Source organism: Bactrocera tryoni, chromosome 2, assembly GCF_016617805.1.
Source record: "Bactrocera tryoni isolate S06 chromosome 2, CSIRO_BtryS06_freeze2, whole genome shotgun sequence".
NCBI lineage: Eukaryota > Metazoa > Arthropoda > Insecta > Diptera > Tephritidae > Bactrocera > Bactrocera tryoni.
Genome location: NC_052500.1, coordinates 52994050 through 53014029, shown reverse-complemented (window position 1 = coordinate 53014029; position 19980 = coordinate 52994050). Strand labels below are relative to the sequence as shown.

General features: G+C 35.1%; 1 protein-coding gene across 1 annotated transcript; it reads left to right on the top strand.

Annotated features, from left to right (window-relative positions):
* The first annotated feature begins 4063 nt into the window (after positions 1-4063).
* LOC120769461 (protein phosphatase PHLPP-like protein) lies at positions 4064-15522 on the top strand. Its single transcript, XM_040096472.1, has 3 exons — positions 4064-4471; positions 11765-11918; positions 12539-15522. The coding sequence occupies exons 1-3, from the start codon at positions 4301-4303 to the stop codon at positions 15094-15096; spliced, it is 2883 nt and encodes a 960-aa protein (XP_039952406.1). The 5' UTR covers positions 4064-4300; the 3' UTR covers positions 15097-15522.
* Positions 15523-19980: the final 4458 nt, after the last annotated feature.

The window sequence follows — 19980 nt, the reverse complement described above, 5'->3', positions numbered from 1 at the left end:
TACAGAGATTATTATATCTCCGATGTTGTGCAATGTCTGAAACAAACATTTGCAGCTGCTCGAAGTGAAAGTTCATTTCAGTCTATTGACGAGTGCATGGTAAAATTCAAAGGTAGATCAAGTATGAAGCAATATATGCCAATGAAACCAATAAAGGGCGGAATCAAAATTTGGATGCGATGTGACTCAAAGACTGGATACGCTTACGATCTTAATCTTTATACTGGTAAGGAAGCAAACGCTGTACAGTCTGTACCTACCACTCTTGGAGAAAAAGTCGTTTTGAAATTGGTTCCCTCAATTCGTGAGAAGGAAGTTTGTTTAGCCTTTGACCGCTTTTTTACCTCAATTAAACTGTTAGAAACTACAACTTATCCCGCGCTTGGGACATACATGTAAAACAGAAAGAATACACCTAAATTTGTCGGAAAGTTGGCAAGAGGAGAAAGTCAGCTTCAAATCAGCTCTGGTGGCATTTTGGCAGCTCGATGGATGGATTCAAAAGAAGTCCTCTTAGCTTCGAATTGTCATGAGCCATCGCTTGTAGACGTTGAGAGGAAGCAAAAAGACGGATCGAAGAAGAAAATTAAATGCCCTAAATGTATCAGTGACTATAACAAAATTGTGGGTGGGGTCGACTTGGCCGACCAAAAGACAACTGTTTATGATTTCAATCGCAAATCTCAAAAGTGGTGGAAAAAGGTGTTTTTCAAGCCACTAATGGTTAGCGTCACAAATTCATGGATTGTTTATACTGAACATAAGAAGCAAAAGTTATCACTAAAAGACTTTCTTGTGCCCCTTGCTGAAGCAATGATTTTCGAAGGAAATAAAAGGCGTGAGACGATGCCTCGTCGACAGGGAGGAAGAACTCCTAAACGCACAAAAACTGATAGCCTTAACGTTGGAAATCACTTGCCAGTGGAGCAGGAGAAGCGTTGCCGCTGCGTCCGCTGCACTTCACTTGGAATCGAAAAGCGAACTAAAATGATCTGCTCTGGCTGTAACAACGCGCTGTTTTGGACCCTTCCACAAATTAAATTAATAGTTACATCACATTATATAAAAATTATCTTAATAATAACTCAAATAAATATGAAATTTCATTACAATATAGCTATTTTTCTAAGATTTTATTTATTTCTCAAATTTACAATAGTCGTCAAAAACTCTTATTGGGATTTTATATCCCACAGCAAATGTTTATTGGGATTATATGTCCCAGGATAAAAGGACGATTTTAGGATTTCTGAGTATGCAGGACATAATTTTTTAGCCCAATCTTTCAGTATGAGCAGAAATTTTTGTTGAGACTATTTCCTGTTTTCAAAAAAACTCCGTCCCGAAAGGGTTAAATATCGGTACCTAGGGGAGTGAACAGTTTTTGTTGGAATTCAAAAATTTTTGGTCATAAGGTGGCAAATACTAAAGCCATTATTCGTTCAAAGTTTAATTTTGTAATATTAATTGCTTCTTGATTTGTGTATTGGAAAGTAAAAGGATCCAGTGGAATTTAAAATTGTGCTATATAGGAAGTAGGCGTGGTTATTGTCCAATTTCGCTTATTTTCAAAACGTGACACAGAAATATGAAAATAATGTCACGCACCAAACTTTGTCGAAATCGGTTTGTCGGGTCCCGAGATATGGGATTTTACCAAAAAGTGGGCGGTGCCACGCCCATCGTCTAATTTTCCCACCGGTCCCTATAAAGCCTTATCACATCATCCCGGCGAGAAGTTTTTACGTTTCTGGCACATTTCGTTATTGATTTAACGCGCTTTTAGTAGTTTTGAACAGTACCGTTATATGGGGATTTTCCATCTGATTTCATCCATTTTTACACTATCGTTAGGACTTTTTGTAATATTTACGGTGACCAAATTTGGTTGTTCTAGCTTTAGTGGTTTACGAGATATATACATTAAACTTATTAGAGGATGGCGCCACGCCCACTTTTTCAAACATTTTTTCCCTGGCTACTGCGATCCCCTGTGCCAAATCACAGCTTTATATTTTAATTCAGCGCTTAGTTATGGCACTTTATATGTTTTCGGTTAATGGCGATTTGTGGGCGTGGCAGTGGTCCGATTACGCCCATCTACGAACTCGAATTTTTTTTGTACTAAGTAACCCACATACCAAGCAAGTTTCATCGAGATATCTCAATTTTTACTCAAGTTACGGCTTGCACGGACAGACAGACAGACAGTCAACCTGATTTCAATTTCTCTTGTCATTCTGATCATTTACATACACATATGTATATAGTATAACCCTATATCTATCTCGATTTGTTTTAGGTGATACGTTCAACCGTTAGGTGAAGAAAACTATAAACTCTGTAGCAAGAGTATAAAAATGAGGTTAAGGCTGCTCCACCATAGAAGACAAAGGTGTACATACAAAGTATTATTTTTTTTAAAGAGTGTTAAAATGTCAATTTATGCAAGTTGTACACTATTATGATGGGGTTATATGGAATTTCTAAATTTTTTTGAGAAAACTGGTGTTTTTGAGATCAATTTCAAGTACAGTATGAAAATAATAAAACGGTCTTTTTCTCACTTTTGGATGCAACTTGGAAGTTTAAATATTTTTGGAGATACGTTACTTCATGGTCACACCATCTGTTTGTACAATTTTTTTTTTTTTGGGGATTAGAGTAAAAAACAAATTTTAATCATCGAAAATCGCCTCACGGCTTATCAAAATATTCTCCATTAATATCCAATTTTTCTAAGCATTTTTACCACTCTGAATGAGGTATCTCTAAAATTTGCGTTCTGAATGCATCAACCGCCTCTTCAGGTGTCGAAAAACGTCGATCTATTAGTTTATATTTTTACGTACGGAAATAAAAGAAATAATTCGGTACAAAGTCAGGACTATACGGTGGATGACTCATCAAATTATTGTTTTGAGTACTCAAACATGAAGTCGATATGTGAGAGTTTGCATTTATTTGTGTGATTTACGACCTCGTTTTAATTCATCATACCATCGATAAACACTAGCCCTTGATGAATATTCATCACCAAAGACTAATTTAAGTTCATCGATGCACTGCTGCTGAGTTAATCCACGTCGAAATATGTAAAAAATAATCACTTGAAAATATTCTCGGTTTCATTCCATTTTTTGGTTGAGAATATTTCTAGTTACTGTAGTCAACACAAATAACGGTCGTATGTCAAAACGTTCTGAGTATGTATAACATCAAAGATGTCAAACTTTACAATAAAGATGTGAGTCGCCAGTTTGCAACATTACGGTTGCCAAATCCTGACATTTAAAAGGGAAGTGTATATATAGATGATGTGTGTGAGCCATATCCGTTCGGCTCAAATTTCCGATCAAACCAAAGGTTTTGTATGGAAAACTTTTTTAAATCATAAGATATCTGCACGAAATTTGTCATAGATTATTGTTATACCCTTATATATGCGAATGAATTGTTTAGATCGGCCCATTATACGTTTTCAAATTTGAATATACATATGTACATATACATATGTAGTTGCTGAATGTACCTGTGAAGGGTTTTATAGCTTGGGAGCATCCGAATTTACGTTTTGCTTCTTTTCTATTTTACACATTGTCACTATGTATCATAAAGCCAGTGCGAGAAATACGAGTATCAATACCAAATACCTCTACGCTGTCAAGTTAATGTCTTTTGAATGAATGTTAATAATATAAAATACATGGTTTTAGGTACAGTACCGATCAGCTACAAGGTAAGAAAGGAGACTTGGAAGCAAAGACTGGCGCGTACTTGGTTTTCTGATCGATGCACTACTGCTACGCAAATAAAGAAGAAGAGAGACTTAGAAGTAGGAACTCGAATTGAAGAATATAAAAATGGAAAGCTTGAAAACACCTACTTTTTTTTCAGTGCATCTTCTTCTTTGCTTGTGCCTTTCGTTTTCCACCACAAAGTGCTCATCAAAGTTAGCTTGGCAAGGCAGGTGTATGTATACAAGTGCGTACTCTTCCAAGCGTAACTATTTACCTCTATACATTTTCAGTAAAGTACGATCAGCTGAAAGATCTAGAAGCACAAAAAGTGTTTCAAGAAAGAGAAAATATAAATAATATTAACATTAATAAATAAATAATTAATAACTTATAAACATTCTCCTATTTTTAAGGCATAATATAAAGGTGTTTTTCGTTAAGTTCAAAGTTGTGTTTCAAAAATATTCGACATTCAAGAAAGAGTGAATTGTGTGTGATTTCGAAATCGCTGATGCGTGCCCATTTAGTTGTTGCGAAAACAGTAAAGTGCCTCAAAGAAAATGATTAAATCTGGTAAGCAAAAGGCTTGCATCGAAATGACGGGATCAAAGTTGAAAATAAGAACAAATACTCTGGAGCAGTCGAATGTTAAGGAGTCAAATTTAAATGAAAAGAAACTAGGCTACGATGAAACTCAACTTGGGGGAAATATATTAATCGGAAATTATGATGTAAGTGTTGGATAAAAAAATAAGAAAACTGCTTTTATGGATATTGAGTAATTTCACGGTCTGTTGCATTTTCTTGCTACATCTGTAGTTTTTATTTGACTCAAAAGTTAGCAATTGCATTATCCTTTCTTACATAATATAAAAAGTAATTTAACGAATAAGAAGTCCATTATTTTTCCAATATACGGCTTTAGTAATCTAAATATTTCTCGCGTTCTATAAGAGCGATTGTGTTATGGTAAACTTCATTTCACAATTTTTTGATTGGTTGACTCAGTTTTGTTTGCTACCACCAAAGAGAAAATACGCCATGTATTACATCTTTTCTGATAAAAGTGAAAATGCAATCCAAGTGGCTGAAAACGTGAATAGCGTTTATGGTTCTGATTCTGTTGTAGACATTCATGTGCAATTTGGGTTTCGTCGATTTCGTTCTAGTAATTTTGATGACAAGCATGCACAACACTCTGGAAGGTCAAGTGCCGAAAATATCGATGATAATATAATAGAAATCGTCTGTTTCGATTGCCCATGAGCTAAATATTGCACAAAAATCCGTTTGGAGTCATTTAAATTTTCCTCGAAAGGAGAAGCATAAGAAAATCGACTATCTCAGTTTTTTTGCCAATAGAATCGAGGGTTTATAATGTATAAGAGTGACATTATGAAATTACTTTCAAACAAATATGAATATCATATATATGTATGTTCGGATGCAACCGAACATTTTATATTCTTGACACTTTTAATAATCAAAGCCAGAGATATACTTTATGGTGTAAAACGTCGGCGTGAGAATCAAAATCCAAGCAATTTTATATATACATATACTAGTCATCATAGCACTTGGAAAAATCCTCCGCCGTGATGGCCATCAGAGCCTTCTTCGATTCAGCTTTTATATCCTCAATTAATACAAACCGGTGTCCTTGAAGTGGTCATGTGAATTTGCTGAATAGCCAGAAATTACACGAAGGTAAATTAGGCGCATGCGATAGTTGCGACGCGATATTAGTTGAAAATGTGGCTAAATGATCTCAAATACTAATTTATATTTCGACGTATAGATGTCGCTAACAGTACTACCAACTTACAGAAAATATATACTTATCGATTCGAAAAACACGCGAAGTATAAATTAAAAATTCACCTTTCAATTTGATCACAGTAGTATATTATACTATGTACTGGAAGTTACTGTCAGTCACATTTATGTCAAATTTCATGTCAAAATATTCATTAGTGTTTCAAATACGTGTCGTTTTGTGAGCGGCTAAAAGTGAGTTTTTCGTTTTTTGCGATGTCGAAATTTGTTGAGCAAAGAATTTGCATTAAATTCTGTTTACGGAATCAATTTTCTGCTGCGGATACGTTGAGGATGGTGCAAAAAGCCTTTGGTGATGAGGCTATGTCTAAGAAAAATGTTTACAAGTGGTACAGTGTGTTCCAAGCCGTCCGTGAACGTGTCGAAGACGAAGCTCACGTTCAACAAATCAAAGATTTGGTGTTGAAAAACCGTCGATTAACAATTAGAGATCTTGCTGATGAAGTTGGCATATCGAAAGGCTCAGCCAATACCATTTTGAAGGATGTTTTGGACCTCAAATCAAATCTCAACTGGTACCGAAAACATTGAATTTTTTGGAAAAAAGACGTCGCGTTGAAGTGTGTGAACCGATGCTTTCCGACTACCAGGGTGTCATGAAAAGCATTATAACTGGCGATGAGACTTGGATCTATGCTTACGACCCCGAAACAGCCGATCAATCGAGCGAATATCGTGCGAAAAGAGAGCAGAGACCAAAAAAATCGCTCCATAGTCGCTCAAAAATCAAGGTCATGTTGACTGTTTTCTTCGATTATCGTGGTGTTGTGCATTATGAATTCCTTCCAACCGGTCAAACAGTCAACAAGGAATATTATTTGAACGTTATGCGTCGTTTGAATAACGCTATCTGTCTAAAAAGGCCGGAATTGTGGAAATACAATTCTTGGTTTTTACACCACGATAATGCACCATCCCATACTGCCCTCGTAATTCGTAATCATTTCGCCAAAAACTCAACCCATATCGTTCCGCAACCACCGTATTCACCTGATCTGACACCGTGCCACTTCTGGCTGTTCACCAAGCTCAAAAGACCGCTCCGGGGACACCGTTTTTATACGATAGGGGAGATTCAACCCGCAGCGAAGACGGAACTGAAGGTTATCCCGGAAAGTGACTACAACCAGTGTTTCGAAGATTGGAAAATACGTTGGTATAAGTGCATTGCATCGGGAGGGGATTACTTTGAAGGGGATGAAATTGATTTGGAAGAATAAAAAAAGAATTTTCAAAATAAATACAATGTCACCTTATTTTTTGGGCACAGGTAGTATATGGAAGTTGGGGTAGCATCGACCAGATTTTATCTATTTTTCCCAATACCGCATGCTATTAACATGTCATATACTAAAAACCAATCATATAAAGTAAAGACAGGCGGTAAGTAAAGTTTTCGGTCAAATTTATCTACTTTGAGCATAAAGATACACTGTTATGAGTAAAACACGCTCTCTCATTTTCATTGAGATAACTCATATATTGGCCGATATATGCGGTACAAAGCACCCGGTAGTTCGATTATCTTTATACTAGGCATATGGGGACTAAGGGAAGTATGGGTCTGATTGAACCCATTTTTGACATGAAGATATACCATTATCAGAAAAGTACTATCTCTGAACTTCAATTACATATCTCACACATTCACCGATATTTTCGATCAAAAGTCAGCTATAGGTACTGGGGTCCTAATATTTGGTACCTAAGGGCTTGAAGAGTTTCTGTTGGATTAAAAAAATTTGTAGTCATAAGGTAGCATACACTAAAGGCATTATTCGTGCAAAGTTTAATGCCGTTATAATAATAATAATTGCTTCTTGATTTGTGTACTGGAAAGTAAAAAATTTTGCTATATGGGAAGCTGGCGTGGTTATTGTCCAATTTCCTTTATTTTCACAATATGACATAAGAATGTAAGAAGAATGCCACGTATTAAATTTTGTCGAAATCGGTTTGGTCGGGTCCCGAGATATGAGATTTCACCAAAAAGTGGGCGGTGCCACGCCCATCGTCCAATTTTCACACCAGCTGTCATAAAGCCTTCTCATACCATCTTGGAGGTAAAATTTAATGCTTCTGGCGTATTTTATTTACCATTATATGAGCGGGGTTATCCTTCGATTTCATCCATTTTCAGAGTGTTGGTAGGTTAGGTTAGGTTAAATGGCTGATCAGAGATCGCACGTGGACTAATGTAGTCCTTTGTGAAGCCATTGAAAATAGAACTACCGTGTGCGGACTTAAAGATCGGCAAACCGCTTAGTAGCCAATACAAATTTGCAAAGGCGCTTAATTTCTACGCCCTCCAGATTGGTGGGATGTCTGAAGGTATGTGCCCCCAAGCGTCTTGATCTCCCAAAAGCAGGGCAGGCTTCACCTCTCACCGAAGGTGGTCCTCTCTACTGCAGTATAGGGCAATGGATGCCTTTTCGGCTCTCTCCTTGATATTCGGCTTCCATGAAAGTTTCTTATCTAGGATGAGCCTTAAATACTTCACTGTATCCGCCGGTTGCAGGCGAATACCTCCCACTTGCGGCAACGGTGCCACAGGAATCTTGTATCTTCTGAAAAATAAAACCATTTCGCTTTTATTTGGATTGATGGCGAGTTCACTTCCGACCGCCCATTTTGTTACAACGCTGAGATATCCCTGCGTCAACTCATACACGGTGCTTAGAAACTTTCCTTTCACCATAAGTGCTACATCGTCTGCATAGGCAATCACCTGACAGCCAAGATCCTCTAGTTTTTTGAGAAGGTCGTTAAAGACTAGGATCCATAGAAGACGAGAAAGAACCCCCACTGAGGGGTTCCCCTGCTCACATTCCACCGCACGCTTGCGCTGCCCCATTCTGTTTCGACCACTCTGTCGCACAGAAGACTGAAAATGAGGTGCTTGAGGTTCGATTCAACCCCAAGACCGTCTAGAGCAGTTACGACTGCCTCTGGCAGGACATTGTTGAAAGCTCCCTCAATATCAAGGAAGGTTCCAACAGCGAAGTCCTTGGCCTCAATTGCTTCCTCAAGCCACGACACGATAGTGTGCAGGGCAGTGTCCACTGACCTTCCTTTACGATACGATGTTGCGCTTCTGATAGATAGTCTCTCGGAATTCGCCTTCTTAAATACCAGTCCAGCAGTCTCTCCAAAGTGTTTAGTAAAAAAGGGGAGAGGCTGATGGGCCTGAAATCCTTAGTGTTGGTAGAAGATCTTATAAGATTTATACAACCAAATTGTGTGTACATTGAACTTGTTAGAGGGCGGGGCCACGCCCACTTTTTCAAAAGAATTTTGTCCACAGGTGCTCCTTGCTACTGCGATTCTCTGTCCAAATTACAGGTTTATATCTTATTTGAGTGCTTAGTTATGGCATTTTATGTGTTTTCGGTTAATGGCGATTTGTGTTCGTGGCAGTGGTCCGATTACGCCCATCCACGAACTCGAAAATGTTTTTGTACTAAGGAACCCACATACCAAGCTTAATCGAGATATCTCAATTTTTACTCAAGTTACAGCTCGCACGGACGGTCAGACAGACAGTCAACCGGATTTCAACTTTTCTCTTTATCCTGATCCTTTATATATACATACATATATAACTCTATATCTATATCGATTAGTTTTAGGTGATACGTAGTACAATCGTTAGGTAAACAAAGCATGTTATCAAAAAACAACGGTGCATATTAGACCAAATCGAAATATTCTAAATAGCTGAATAAAATCTAAAATTTAAAGCAAAAATAATGTATGTACGTATTACGGTTTTCAACACAACAGCCTTTTGGTTCAAGTTATGAAATTTGGTATTATGGTTTTAACTCAACCAACAAAAAACATTTTCGGTTGGAGTGTTGACAAACTTTAACTTTCTTGGTATTACGGTTTTCAATTCTGGCCCAATGGGGTTGACTAGAGTATTAAAAAATGTCAATTGCTAAATAGCAGTTAAAGGTAAACCTTAATGAAGTTATTGAAAGGAAATATCAAAGAAAATGGGTCAAAAGAACTATTTTATTTATAATTTCAACTATTTTTAATAAGTTATTTTTTGAAGCGTTTTGCTCCTCTTCAGCCATTGGTGTTATATCTACTATGCATTAATACGGATATGGTGTTCAATAAAATTAAACGCAGGTTTTGCAACAACTGTAGATATCGTAGGTTATTTCTGCCTAAAGTTAAAATCATTTAAAATGCATTCTTGATAACTACCGACAACAAGAGAATGGAGAATTTTTGTTAACGTTCCTTCATCCTTGTTTAGTAAAAAAAAAAAATTGATTCATCATTTAAACGAAAATAACTTATAAATCTGCAATAAACATTATTTAAAAGCCATTTAATTGTCTATAAAACTTTGGCTTACTTGGGGTTGGGAAGTTTGAACGGATTTGAGTGATCACGAAGGTTTTTTTTATGCGCAGCACATCAGTTTTGTCCTAAAATTTTTGTCATCACAATATAAATCAGAACGAATGTCCCTTTTAATAATTATTCATCCTTTCGTGAGCAATAACTACAAGGTGCGTTCCAAAGTAAACAGGACTTTTTGAATCTAGCGCCTCCTGGTGGCGCCATTTATATGTAGAATGGTACGTTAGAATCTGCTATCTTTATCGATTGTCCAGTGAGAATTTCATGACATTTCATAGATTGGAAGTGAAGTTATTGCGTTTTAAGTGTCAGTATGGTTGTGTTATCAGAGCGAAAATGAGCTTCCCAACCTTAAATTTTGTTTTAAAATTGGTAAAACTTTTACCGAAACGTTTCAATTGATGAAAGAAGTTATGGCGATGATTGCCTATCCCGTAGCAGAGTGCACGAGTGGTTTCAACGTTTTCAAAGTGGCCGTGAGGACATAAATGGCGATAAACATGTGGGCCAATCAAAATCCGTGATCACCGTAAATTCCATCGAAACTGTGCGTGAATTCATCAAAAATCAGCCGAAATCATGGAAATGGAATTGAACATCTCTAAAACATCGATTTATCGCATTTTAAGCGAACAATTGGGCTTATGAAAGGTGTGTGCACGGTTTGTTTCGCACAAATTGACTGACGACCAAAAATTGCTCAGAATCCAACATTCGATCGACGCTTGTGACCGATTATTTGAAAATAACATTTTAACCATTAACCACTCCCTGTATTCACCTGATATGGCACCGTGCGATTTCTTCCTTCTCGGAAAAATGCATTTGACCATGAAAGGAAAGCGTTATGCAGACGTAGAGGCCCTTCAAAAGGCTTGCACCGCCATACTGGGGCCATACCGGCCAACGAGCTAAAACACTCGTTCGACATGCTTTTGGACCGTGCAAAAAGCAGTAGTGAAGCAGAAGGAGACTATTTTGAATAAAATAAATTGATTTTGCCGAAAAAAACATTTGTTCTGTTTTTTTTTTTAAGTCCTGTTTACTTTGGAACGCACCTTGTAAATCAAATTGTTTTGATTTTTCGTTTCATTTTGCGACTATAATGACCGAAAATTAAAATTTTCTAGCACGTAAGATAAGATTTTTGTGTTGTAGTCAAGGATTGTAGGGGTCAAACCGTTATCATTAACTAAAATTACAAATAAAGCTGTACGAGACGGAACATTTTTGAAATCAAATTTGTAATAAGGATTTCTTAAATACCTCATGTACCTCTCAGCACGTTTTCCTTCCGATTTGTGGAGTAGTGGTATATGTGAAATCTAAATTTTTTACGTTAGCACCAATGAAACTTCCACTAGAAATAGTAAAATTGTTTGATCTGAAGTTGAGTTGCTACAACTTAAATACAACCGAATGGAGTGGTAAACAGCAATAAATGTTTAAGATACTGCTCTAAATGGAATCATTGGGGTTAACCGACCACTTCAGCTATAAATATGAAATCTATGGACTTGGTCTTGGTCACTCCAACTCAAGCATTTATATAGGTTTTCAGCTGGTGGTTAACTGCATTAGGCAAGAGTTAGACTAACTTCTTACCTCTGTTAAAAATCTATGGTAATATATGGGTATCATATTACCATCAGTTAATCTGGTAACTCTCTCAACAACATCGAAATATATTTCCTATTAAATTAATTTGGAAACGCCTCTGTTTTGCCACCACAACTTCTGCAGTAGGATTTTATAATGGATCCCAGAATTAATTCCAAAATTAATTTCTAAATTTATTTTCTTTTTAGTTTTTAAAAGAATTGGAAATCACTGATAATGGCATGGATATACTTGATTTGAGCTCTTTGGCACAACTTGAGACCCTCACTTGCAATCATAACAAATTGAAAGAATTGATAATGAATGGAAAAAGTTTAAAAACAGTAACGGCAAGACACAACAGTAAGTATTATTTATTTTTCAATTTAAGTAGAGAGAAAAGCCGACTATTTAGTAGATCATGTATAAGATCCGGATGCAGCATGTGGTCATTTGTTGTAACATGTAAAAAGATTACCGGCTGCATCATTACAAGTTGACCTAAAAAGAGTAGGTACCGAGTTTTGTGTTATATGCAAAATGTTTTGCTTATTACGGTAACTATAAGGGAGGAATCGGCGACCCATTAATATTTAATTTAAGTTGGTTATCTCCGGATTTGAATCCTTGCGTTCATGTGAATTTATGGAGGAATAATTTTTTTCTTCAATGATGTTAGAATTTCGAATGCCTACTGTAAAAATAATGACTATTGAGGACTATTCGAAAAAACACTCACGAGAAGCAAAAGTTGAAGTTTTCATCGGCGAACCTCGTAATTGCTATTGGGCGCAGTAAAACTAAGACTTTAATGTTATTATCAGAAGTTTTTCTCCGATTCGGGCCTTTTTTCGAAATAGATAAAGATGTTTAACACTGTCTGTTTTAGATTTGTTGTTAGGTTTTCCTGTGTGCAGAACTCGCACCTCAAACCATCTTGGAAAAGTTTATTTTTCATAACTAAATTTTTTCCTCTTTCGCAGATCTTGCTACAATAAAAGCGCTATCACCGCCAACTCATCTTGTAAATATTGACATTTCTTACAATGATTTCGAAGAACTACCGGATTGGTTGGGAGCCTGCTATAATTTAGAGAGTTTATATGTCGAACACAACCGTCTCTGGACCATTGACAACATATTCGCTACAGATGGATTTCGTAAATTACATACATTCAGTTTGGCCTACAATCGGCTAACAACCCTGAATATTTCAACACTAATTTTCGGTGCCGTTGGAAATTTATACTTGCAATGCAATAAATTACAAAAATTACCAGACAACTTCTTTGCCATCACGCATAAAACACTGAGACTGCTGAATGTCTCGTGTAATAACTTGTGTGCGGTCGGGGATAGTCAAGACATCAAAGATAACTGGTGCTTGGAAGAGTTATATCTCTCTAATAATAATCTGAATGAGAATATATTCTCCACTTTTGTGCGTGCGAGACAGTTACGCATCATACACGCAGCTTATAATAACATACGTGAACTACCTGAAAATATTATACGAAATTGGACTGATTTAGAGGTGCTCGTCTTATCGGGGAATAAACTACAAAATCTACCTGAAAATATTTGCGTGCTCACGAAATTGGAAGTTTTACGTTTACATTCGAATCTGCTACACACAACGCCAAGTCTTACGAAATTAGCGAATTTGAAAGTTTTGGATTTGGCACACAATCATTTGGATCACGTAAATCTCTTGAGTATTATGCCAAAGAATATAAAATACTTGGATCTGTCATGCAATCTACAATTACAATTCGACGAGCGACAAGTGCAGATGTGTCAGTCTTTGAAGAAAATGAGCTTTGTGGATGTGAGCGGTAAAAATCGCGCTTCCTTGCCCACAAACAAATTGGCGGAAATGAAAGATAGTAATGTTTTGCGACAGCCCTGGATGACCGGATTTACCGAGACGATTGGGAAATGTCGAAAATTGTTAGTTAAACAAATACGTCTGTGTAATTTCGCTGAAGATGAGGGTCTTTTTGGTATGCTCGAATCGGCCACTCTGGGTGCACTCAACACGACATGCGTTAATTTGGTGCCACAAATATTATTACACGAGCGTAGTGTAAAAGAAACAGCTAAAGAATATATGAAATATACATTATTGTCGGTCTATCAGCGCTTGGCAAGTGAGAGAGGCTGTGATGATCTGCATATTGCGTTGTGTCACATTGCCAAAGAGAGCGCAGGCTTCAAAGATTATATGAGACCAAAGCGCAGTAAACGTTTCATTTTACGCGTCGCCAGTATTGGTAATATAGAAGCGCATCTTGTGCGTAAAACGTCGACAATTTGCCTGACAGGCGACAGTTATAATACGTCGTTGTCACATGCCGATAATTTTAAGGACTCAGCCAATGCGGTCATCACTGATCCCACAATACACGAAACGTTTTTAAGCAACGACGATGAGTTCTTAGTGCTCTGTAATGCGAACATTTGGCGTGTTATGGATATAGAACGCGTTACACAGGAGATACGACGTGAAGAAAATATAGTTTTAGCTGCCAAACGTTTACAAGATATTGCTCAAAGCTTCGGCGCAGATGAGAATCTGAGCGTTATAATAGTACGTTTCAGATATATCGGCACCGATGTGGATGATCTGTTGAAAGAGCTAAAGCAAACGGTACGCAAGAATCCCATCACACAAAATATGAACTGTGATGATAAGCACTCGATCGGTAGTCAACGTCTAATTGGTCGCTGTTCACCGCGTCAAGTCTTAATGGGCGCAATGCTGAAAAGCGATCGTTCCTCGCCGAGTGGCCAAAGCGATCAAGTGCAAAACTTTCTGAATAAGGGTGTAAACGGCGAGGAATATGCCTTTGCAACCGAACATGTGCTAGAAGAGGACGATGATGAATTGGAAATTTTACATGAAACCGATTCAGTGCTGTCAGAGGAACAATTCAAATGTTGGGAATACATGTTGGAACAAAATACACAACTACTCTTCGACAAAGAACTCAACACAATATCCAAATCGATAACAAAAAATCATAATAGTGAATTGCCGGCGGAACTTAATATCAGTCTGGATAAAAGTGAATATAAGGAGAGTAATTTAATAAAAACTTTTGGCAATCGCTTTATATCGCATAGTTCGCCGCAACTGTTGTACAGTGAAATTAAAAAACCGCTCACAACATTTACACACAAACATCAGGAGAAACGTCAGCAGCAGCGACAACAACAGCAGCAACAGCAGAAACATCAACAGCAAGTATCTTTCCTGTCAAAACACTTCGGCAGCTGTCGTTCATTTCAAACGCAATCCCGTTATAATCTCTTCGAATCGAAAAGTCAAAATTCGGTTAATGTTGGTCTCAACTCGAAGTGGAGTGGTGGCCCCAATGCTGCCTACTTTGGTTCATTACAACGTCTGATGCCATACAATTTGGAGTATGATTTCACAGTTACACAGGATCGCACAGCATTCAATGAGGAAGATGACGAGTACGATGAACAGGAGGATCGCATGAAAAAATATTGGGGTATAGCGACTACAGAGCTCTAGATGTACATACATATATTATCTATATTTGTATATGTCGTAGGGTGTTCGTATTTCTCTTTATAATTTTAACTGTTAAAGAAATTTTTTTTAATGAAATTTATTGTGCTTGAAGCAAAACAAATCTTTGAAAAGGGTTGCCATAATAAAAAGAAAAAGTTACGTCTCACTCTTATATAAGTAATATCCGGTGCATATTTTTCAATTCAATATAACAGTTTTGACAACTGTTTATGTTGCAATTTATATTGACATATAATTTGACATTATACTAATATTTTCAACTTAAGCGCTCAACTCGAAATGCATTCCATTCTTTTTGAAATGAAGTCCCTCTACCCGGCGGTGTAAAAATTGTTTATATTTCTTATTGCATTAATTGATTAAGTAGAAGTTTTAATGAATCTCTGATCATAAGTTGATAATATAACCGTGCGATTCTGTAACTTGAGACAGTCTCAAGTCTCTAAATTTGAGATTTTAAGTTAGAGACAATTTTTGAGACTTGAGATGATATTGCTATTCTGTAAGTGACAGTCACAAAATCTATTACATTTCATTATTCAGTGATGTTTTTACACTTGAATGAAAATAAATATGTCGATAACAAATATTAAATTTTCTATAACATAGTCAAAAAACATAATTATCAATGAAAATAAAATATATGTTGACTTTGTTTCATAATATTTACGAAATTTATGTAAAATTGGTTTATTTTTAACCTTTTCGTGTTTGAGTTGCTTACAAAATATAAAGAAACGACAATCGATTAATATCTATGATGATCTCTATTCAGTATATTCAAAATGGCAGACAAGAGTTCTTTTTAGTTTTGTGACCTGCTAACTACCAGGTCTCAATATTTTGAGACTAACGCTAGAGACTGTTTAGTGAATAGTAACTAGTCTCAAATTGAGACTTTGCCTCAAAATGTCTCAAATAGAGACTAGAGACTGGTTACAGAATCCCGCTATAAAGATGACCTATTGTTACTATTTATAAACTAGGGGACGAGCGAGCAAATAACTGCGGCAATATTGCAACCCTGATGTTTTTTTGCAGATACTCAGCTGATACTTAAACAAATATTTTGCAAATATATTGCGCGGCGTGCAGGTGCATTGAAGAAGTGAAAATTAAGAAGTCTTAAAACTGAATTTTTAATCAATTTAACAGTGGATAACTTGGTGGATAATTAATCTTAAATGCAAAAAAGCAAGGAAACAAAGTTTTTTTTCGTAAAAAAGTGGCTTATGACCGAAATTTTAAAGAAGAGGGCAATAGTAAAATCGCAAAACTTCTTAAAACAATTCGAATTTATCCTCCATATACATATGTATATATTTATCACATTTTCGGATGTCTCGTGAAATACAATGATAATAATTTGTTACAAAAATAAAGAGCGATTTCGCTTGCCTCATTTTTTCCATCATACATTTTGTTGATGCCGATTTTGTCATATTTGCGCGCAAGAAATGTCAAAATTTGAGTTCCTCGAACGTTTGACATTTGCAAAAGACGCTACATTTTTGCGTCGAACATGATGCTCTGCAATATTGCCGCAGTGATTGAGACTCGAACATCCCCCTAGTATTACCTTTTTTGAAAATACATTCATTAAGAAATACAATAAAAATAAAAATTTAAATTTGTCTTTACTTTAAATATTTCATCACCATTCGTAACTGAAAAGCTTTATATATAGACCTTTATATTTAGACCAGAGTTTAAATGCGTCCAGGAAAAAAAATTTTATATACTAGTATGTATCTCCATATGTCAATTGAAAGATTTTTCTGATTTGTATTGTAAAAAAATTAGCAATAAGTTTGCTTTAAATATTGAGTTGCAGCCATTTTGGTCAATGGTTTGGGTATGAAGCGTATCAATGCTGTACTTGTACACCCAACTCTTTTTTTACACGGTTTCTTTTTACACGGATTTGAAGTAATACAGTCGAAAAAAACAAATTTTTTTGCAAAAAACTTTTAATCTAGTACGGTTTCAAAATAACTGTCTTGTAATTATCTTTGTTTTTACCACACTTAGCACCATTACTGAAATGAACATATGTACATAGTAGTAACTGGGAAATCAACTTATTCGATAACTCTTACCTACACATTTTGTTCGCATGATATTTACATTGCTGAAATGGATATCTCCAGCCTTGATACCGACTTTAGTTCAGTTCGTCGCAAACAATTGCGCTTGTTATCAAGTAGCGACTAATAATTATGTTGCTATGTAAATATTTTTTCCTTATTTTTATTCTAATTTTTCTGTTCTTAATTCTGGATTAACAGATTTATTTTATTTCATTTTTCATTTTTCACCTGTATGAATTATTTTTTTTATTTTTTAATGATCAGTATGTTGAGCTGAGTCGATTTAGCCATGTCCGTCTGTCTGTCCGTCTGTCCGTCTGTCTGTATATATACAAACTAGTCCCTCAGTTTTTAAGATATCTTTTTGAAATTTTGCAAACGGCATTTTCTCTTCAAGAAGCTGCTCATTTGACGGAACGGCTGATATCGGACCACTATAACATATAGCTGCCATATAAACTGAACGATCGGAATCAAGTTCTTGTATGGAAAACTTTCACCTTTGACAATGTATCTTCACCAAATTTGGTATAGATTATTATCTCAGGCAACAATGTAATCTCCGAAGAAATTGTTCAGATCGGTTAACTATAGCGTACAGCTTCCATACAAACTGAACGATCGGAATCAAGTTCTTGTATGGAAAACTTTCACATTTGATAATGTATCTTCACCAAATTTGGCATAGATTATTTTCCATAGAAACAATGTAATCTCCGAAGAAATTGGTCAGATCGGTTAACTATAGCATATAGCTACCATACAAACTGAACGATCGGAATCAAGTTCTTGTATGGAAAACTTTTGCATTTGACAAGATATATTTACGAAATTTGGTATAAATTATTTCCTAAGGCACCAATGTAATATGTGAAGGGTATATTAGCTTCGGTGCAGCCGAAGTTAACGTTTTTTCTTGTTTTTATTCTAATTTTACTGTTCTTAATTCTGGATTAACAGATTTCTTTTATTTCATTTTTAATTTTTCACCTGTATGAATTATTTTTTTTATTTTTTAATGCTCAATAAAATGCCATATGTAGATACAATTTGTTTGCATATCTGAAATTTTATAATTTTCAACATTTTTTACACTGTTTTTCGAAGTAAATATAGTTCTTTATTTCATCTTACACAGTTTTCAGATGACATAGAATGTATCCCCCATTTTACTATAGGAAACGCCTCTTTTTTTTACACGGACTTCTGAGGAACGTATCTACCGTGTAAAAAAAGAGTTGGGTGTATAAAAAGACCTGACTGCGCTGTCATTGTGACTGACTTTTTGGATAAATACCTAATGAGTGTACTCGCTCTGTCACCGATAATTTGACTCTCTGTGACATTTTTCTGTTTTCGAAACCCACTTCACTGCAAGGAACTTTAAAATCGTATTTCACTTTGTATTGAGTAACTTTTAGAATAATTGACTTAAGATATACATACATACTTATAAATAGCTACATCAAAAATCATGTTTTGTAACCTTAGATACTCAGCTAGGTTATTTTAAAATGTTTGCGGAATAATTTTAAGAGAGCTTACACACAGAGGTGATTATTTAAAAATGTTATGATTGTTATTTTCGTTATATTTCCAATAATTTTTTGGAATTATTAAGGGAATCTTGGAATAATATTTGTACATAGTTTTGGAATATCGATTGTTTTAGAATTTTAGAAATAAAAATGTATTAGTTTTTGAAATTTGTCATGTAAATAAATATTTTAAGAGAAATCGCAATGTTTATCATTTAATAAAAAATATTAAAAATCAGAATATATAAACTGCAAATTTTTGTGCTAAAATTACTAAACTTACTATTGTATAATGATTAAAATCCAACCCACTGAAAATTGTTGAAAAAAAAACAATATAAATATTAAAAGCTTGAAATCGTATATATAAATAAAGAAAACAAGCTTAAGAAAAATTTCCATATAAATAATCATAATTATCGAAAAAACGTAATAAAACTAAAGAACTTTAAGTATTTAAATATGTAAAATAAATGTATGTACACAAAATATAAAATAACACTTTTCAACCTTATCACACTAGAAATATAACATACAATACTCATAATAGTATATAATTTTCGGCCGAGTTCAAAAATCACCAAAACTATTTTCGTTTTCTAAATAGTGTCTAATAATGATTTTTTCCAATAAAAAGAAGGTTAATCGCAATAAATATTTTATTTATGAAAATCTACTCACCAATTTAAGTATGTAAATGATATAAGGCTAATTAAATTTCCTATTTTCATAAATTATTACCTATTTTTTGCTAATAAGTTAGCTGTAATAATTTGTTCAAACATTGTATCCTTAAATATTTTCTACAATTTAATTATAAAAATTTACTATTTTTTGCAAATTAAAAAAAAACAAGAAAAAACTGTAATTCTGTATCTGTAATGTAGCGTATATACCATATTTAATAGGGCCACTGAATTAATATAACCTGTTCGGGGTATAAACAACATAAATGCAGAATATTAAGTTTTGTTTTTAAGTAAATAGAAAACTTGAATTTAGCCTACACCATATGCTGTATATGATGTAATTTTCGAAATCACAGTTCCCTTAAACAGAATTGGTTATTTGGTGATATCTCTATTATAAAAGCACATTTTTGAAAATCAAGTACAATAAGGTTAGTTTTTTTTTTATGCGCATATTATCCCTTGTTTCGCCTTATTTAAAAAAGTATAAAGAATTTTGCTCGGAAAATGGGTGATCTGGTTTGTGAAACAATATATTAGTAGTTT